The sequence below is a fragment of the Chaetura pelagica genome, unplaced genomic scaffold (genome assembly GCF_000747805.2).
Source record: "Chaetura pelagica isolate M959 unplaced genomic scaffold, ChaPel_1.0 scaffold637, whole genome shotgun sequence".
In the NCBI taxonomy this organism is placed as follows: domain Eukaryota; kingdom Metazoa; phylum Chordata; class Aves; order Apodiformes; family Apodidae; genus Chaetura; species Chaetura pelagica.
In genome coordinates, this window is record NW_009953950.1 from 1,059,566 (window position 1) to 1,065,546 (window position 5,981).

Below are 5,981 nucleotides of genomic sequence, written 5' to 3' on the forward strand. Positions count from 1 at the left end.
GCTCCAAGAGTTGTCTCAGATGCTTGAGGCTACCTGAGACCAGGCTTAGCTGCATATAACCCAGAAGGAGCAGGAACTCTACTGGAGCAGCAGATGAAGGGTAGAAGGTGCAGCCTTGGGCACTAAAGAGCTGTCCAAGCTCCTCCATCACTTCCTTCAATCTGAGCTCTTTTTGTTCCCCTAAGAAAACACATGAAAAGCAGCAGTTTCTTTTAAAAGGTCAACCATGGTTTTTCATTAAAGCCCTTGAAGCTTCCTTTTCTTACTCATGCCTCCAAGCCACAGCTTCCAATTAGTCAGTTCTGAGCATCACAAGTTTGAAATAGGGGAAAAAGGAAAAGAAAAAACTCTATCTCCCTTGGCAAATGTAAACGCACCCATATAGTTTACTCAGCCAAATGCATTCCTTACATATGGAGGTAAACATAGTAATAATTTTTATGGAGTTTTCCCCACCAGGACCCATGAGAAATTTCTGTTCTGTTCAAATGGAGAAGGATAAGTGCTGTGTTGCATCTCTTGCAGATTAGCTTCTTATGAGAATTTTGTTATTGGCTCAAATTTAACAATTTTAGTGTGACAGACTCTTGAACATGTTTGTTTTATTTAGCACTTCAGAATTAAAGTGCTAAATTACATCACCAGAAATCAAAACAGCAGCCCAGTCTAACTGTAATCTTGGAATCAAGGTCAGATTCTAAACCACATGCAAGGACAAGGTTGTCTGAGTTTAGAAATTTTGTTTGAGTTCATCTTTTGATCAACTGGTAAAACAGAAAAAAGGAGCAATATGCAGTTATCAGGTGTTAATGTTAAATGTAAAAAGCTTAGGTTTTCTTTGAAATAATGCTCAAAAAAAGCAGCTCTATCTTTCAACTCTTTGCAAATAAAGTTACTACTGTAAATGACACACCTGGTTCAAATCTGATTTCTAGATGAACCCACTGATAATAAAAGCATTCAGGATCCTTTAATTAATGTTATAGGAAGATGTACTTAATTACTTCTTAAGCATTTATATCTGCATACGGTTGCATTACATTGCATACACCATCATTTAAATCCATTCCCTACATATAAGTATGTATCAGATTTGCATTGCATATGTCTTTGTCCTTCGCTTTGTTAATCACAGATGTCATATCTAAATAATCCAAAAAGTGCAACTCTATCTTACTCACCAAGTAGTTACTTGTTAAAAAAAAAAAAAAAAAGTATTACAGGACACATGTACAATTAAATGATAGGAGGGAGTCCTGTCACCATTTGACTCAGGTTCAACAACAACGTTCTTGATCCCCTCCCCCTCCCACCCGGGTAGGGAGGGAGAGCGAGAATGAGAGAGACTTGGCTGGACTGAAAACTAAACTGCACAGCTTTAATTAAACACTAATGATAAAAGAAAATATATGCAATTATATACAAATGTATTCAGGAATTTACAGAACCCCTATTGTCTCCCTCCCACCCCCAGCAACTCCCACAGCACTCCCCTCAGCTGGAACAGTCCCGAGAAATCCCAGAGCTGCTGCTGGAGAAAACACAGAGTGACAAGGGTCAGGAGACTTGAGCCTGGGGGTCGATGCTGATGGACGGACAGAGTCCTCCCCAGATGCTGGCCATGGATGGAAGAGAAGGGAAGAAGAAGCAGGAAGGAAGTTGTCTTCTGTGATCTCTGACCTTCCTCTGAGCTTACGCAGATATATGGAATGGAATATCTCTGGCCAATTTTGCTGTCTGTCTCAGTCCTCTTATGGGGGAGTCATAGATCTCCCGGTAGTGTCTGAGCCAGCAGAGCAAAGACGTGACCTTGAAGACCCAGCAGTGGCAAAAACATTCCAGCTGTTATCAATCTTAGTTGGAACAGTTTGCTACTAGTTAAAAGAAAGTTTACTGAAGGAAAAAAAAAATCAGTAAAAGGACAAGTGGCTTCATCCTGGCTCAAACCAGGACAAGTCGTCAGAGTAGTATGAACTATTACCAAAGTCAACAGAATGACTCTACTGAACTGAGCTGTCTGACCCAATGACAGCTGCTGTGACAGGCATCAGCAGATACAAGACAACATTAAAAATGTATGGTTTAGTACTAGAAAACCTACTTACAAATACTCTCTTCAAAGCTCATCTGGAATTAAGAAGTGCTGATTTGACTGCTCAAGTGATGAGCAGGAGGCATTAAACCTGTTTTCTGGTGACTAGAAAATTCCCATGGAAAGATCTGAGCTGGTTGTCTTAAACATAAATGCACATTAGCTAATATATGTAATGAATATCTGTGTTCAGTGGCACTGTTTCATTTAGGTTCATCTGAAGTCAAGATAATAAAAGGCTTGTTTAATTAAATGCAGCTTTCCATGTTCTGCTTCAAATTGAACAGTCAAATGAATATATAGAGGCATTTCTCTGCTCAACTCAAAAAGTCATTACACCCTTTTTTCAGATACCAGTCATAGACACAGAAAAGAATCAAACTGTGTATCTATGTCAAATTATCAATGAAATGGTACTATCTTTTACTACTGTGTGAAGAACCATAAAAACTGTATTGAACTGGACCTTCTTTGCTCACTTATCAACATGGTGACATGCACATTGTCAAAAGCAGGCTCCAGGTTCTCAGGTATGGAAAAAAAATGCAGAACTGCAAATACTCTTGAATTCTGCACCATGGAGAGATAGCCATCAGGCTACTCAGTCTACATTTTAAAGCAAGTCTCGTGAACATGAGACAGTCAGAACAACATTAGGGCTTGGCTTTTGTGGGTGTGATAGGAGATGTATACAGGCATTCTTGATCCTCCTACAGGCAAGCAGGGATTACACATTTGCATTGCCTGGCCCTGGCTTGTTTAACTGCAGTTAACATTATCACAGTGCTTTAAAGTGCATAAAGTCTGTCATGAACTTTATAGAAGGGTAGGTGCTACCTACAGAAGAGAAGAGGACATAAAAGACAAGAGATGGCAAGCAACAGAAAAATAATACATTCATGGCAAAGTCTGGTGAAGTGATTAAAAATTGTATTATTCCATGAGCTGCATTCTATGCCCTGCAAAAGAGATAAGAAGAATACATTGACTCCACAGGCAGCTATGAAATGCATAGTCATCATGGAAGCCTCTGACAGGAGAGCATGAATATTTGTATGCCAATCTTGGAAATTAGATTGCTGGCAGTTTCTCAGTTCATTCAGCAGATGCTTCAGCCTTACTGCCGACTCCATGCTTCTCACCACTGTCCTAGAGCAGTCCTTATGAAGACTTTACCTTAGAACAAAGTGCACTGCTCCCTTTGCACATTGTGAGCTTAGTGGAGGGCCATGGTGCTATTGCACAGCAGCTGCCTCCCTTCCAGCCCAGCTATATGTTGTTCATTTTCTCAGAGAGACTCCCGGCTGCTGCTGTTCCCATGCCATTCTTCATTCCCATAAAAAGGTGAGACCTTTCTTCTGCCTGCACTCTAACATAATGCTCATGTAATGGCATTTCCCATAAGCATGTTAGAGAGCAGGTATGTATGGCAATAGTAAAGAGCAAATGAACAAAATTGTTCCTTCATTACAGACACAGAGTTTAATTACACATTGTAGTCAATAAGTACATATAAACATGCTAAACAGAAGGATCACATACAACAACTACACATAGGCATGCACGCTTAGGGATGTCCCTCCTGCAAGGTCAGGTTTGTGCAATCTATGATGGGAAAGCAATGGATACCTGGATTTTGAGGATGTGTCAGCCCAGCACCAGAAGCTACAGTACATTGCTCCTGCAGCAATGAGAAGTGCAGTGCTCACCCAGCCGACATAGAGAGCAGCTCCTAGTTCTCGTTTCCGTGGCACAGGGACTTTCGGATCATAGAAGTCATGAATGATGCTGCCTCCACTCCAGGACACGGGGATCAGAACGAGGATGCCTGACAGAAGAAAGGTAACTCCAGCTGCCAGGATGAAGATACTGATGTCCTGGGGATCCTCCTTGGTCCTGTGAGTGTATTTCACACCAACAATGGCCATCAAAAAGGAAATGATTGACAGGAGTATTGCAATGCACATGAGGGCTCTGAACGTCTCCAAGGGTGGGGGGAGAGCCAGAACAGAGTCATAGAATTTGCACTGCAGCCTGATGCCCAAGTGACTGATGCAGTCCATCCACAGTCCTTCCCAGATGGTCTCAAACACCACAATGTTGCCATCAATGTGGGCAGAAACTCTCCACTGTGGCATAACTGTGGCTGCCAAAGTCCCGACCATGCCGACACCTCCGAATATTAGACCAGTGATCTGTAACACACAGCAAGCCATGCTTCTTCTGAAAAAGACACCTCAAATTAGGTGACCTGGAGAATCTTCCAAACCCACTTTTTCATAAAAGAAATACAAAGAATGAGAGGGAATATTTTCTCCAGTATTTTCCTCATATGGCAAGTTGTTAGGTTATTTTACAAGCAGCTCTCTCCAGTTGAGGTTCAGACAGGTGGAAATCCATTTCTGACTGGCTAGAAGAACCTGCTATTTATTTGCTTTGAAATCCTCTCTGACTATAGTGCCTACCCATCAAGCCTAACAAGTTTCCAGCCAATGGGAAACTAGGAGGGGTGTGTCATAGCTGATTTTACTACTTCTCGTAATGTGTCTGTAGTGATGCAGTAATTAAGTAAGTGTCAGGGATTCAATTAAAGGCACTTAATTGCAGGGGCAATAATTTCTTAACTGGAAGATTTCAGCTATGTTAAAATTTGATATAGAAAGCCTGAACTTCCATCTGTTAAAATATTATGTAAAACAGGTCATTACAGCTGCTCTCATGACAAAATCTAAACTTGGACTTACAGTGGGAATTAGTTTCTAAATGCTACATCCCTGGGAAAATACCTACTTTTTAATTTTTTTTTAAATCAATTTAGGAGGTACTTGGTGTAGCTCTTTAATGTAGATTACTCATTTTGATCAAATACAAAAGTATAATCATGATATTAGACAGGTACAGGAAACTCAAGTATTCCAATCAACATCAAAGCTTTACTCTACCAGATGCATAATTCACGAGGACTACAAAGAAAATAGCTGGCAGAGTTTCACAGCTTTTGCTTTTGAATTCAGAAGTAAGGTCACTGTTAGGAAATAATCCTCTATAGACTCTGTCCCCCTTAGAACTGTCGTGTTGTCATTTTGTTCCACACTAATCATCTCCAGGTAACATTAGGAGGTATTGGGGGCAATTGTCTAATATGAAAAGGATTAACTTTTATTTCAGTACACAATGCACCTTGAAAGAAGTCAGAGATTTCTCCCTCCAGCTTGTACCTCAGCCTGCACAGATAGCTACAAGCCTGAACAGAAATACATGCCAGAAACTGATTTGCCTTGGGCAAGTTAGGAAGAAGTGTTGTGCTATGGGGTTTTTTTGCTTCCTTATCCCTACCCTGAGATAATAGTACTTGAGAACAACTCATGAATGTTGCTGAAATTTATGTATTTCTGGTTACTGCAGCTCTTATGGGGCTCATAAAAAAAAAAAGAAAAAAGAAAAAAAAAAAAAAAAAAGGTGTGGGCCCACTAAGAATGAAGACTCCTAGAAAGACATGTTCTTTGATTGCTTGTGGTTTGTAGTGTTGTGGGCTTTGTGCTTTTGGAAATACCAGGCATTGCCTTTTATGGTATTAATTTAGTTACAGCCTTAGGTGCCTCCACAACATATTCAAAGCCAAAGATAAAACCTATGAAAAGTGAATTGCCCATCTAAACTAGTCACAGGTCACAAAGCCCCCTCCTTCCTGCAGTTACTAACTGGAAGGAAGCAGTGCCAGATAATGCAAGACATACAGCATAACGTTACATGTCCATGTGGAAAATACTCCTGAGGGGGCAGGGCAATTAATTCCTGCCTTTTAGTCTGCTAGCAGGAAGCAGGAAAGAAAAAAATGTCTTCAGCTAAAATATGAAATGTAACCTTTAGAAACTAAATACATTATCAG

The 5,981-nt window shown here is 40.5% G+C and overlaps 1 protein-coding gene across 1 annotated transcript; it reads right to left on the minus strand.

Annotated features, from left to right (window-relative positions):
- Positions 1-3,044: 3,044 nt before the first annotated feature.
- LOC104392424 (claudin-8-like) lies at positions 3,045-4,308 on the minus strand. Its single transcript, XM_010001825.1, has 2 exons — positions 3,722-4,308; positions 3,045-3,051 (listed from the first exon to the last, which is right to left on the minus strand). The coding sequence occupies exons 1-2, from the start codon at positions 4,306-4,308 to the stop codon at positions 3,045-3,047; spliced, it is 594 nt and encodes a 197-aa protein (XP_010000127.1).
- Positions 4,309-5,981: the final 1,673 nt, after the last annotated feature.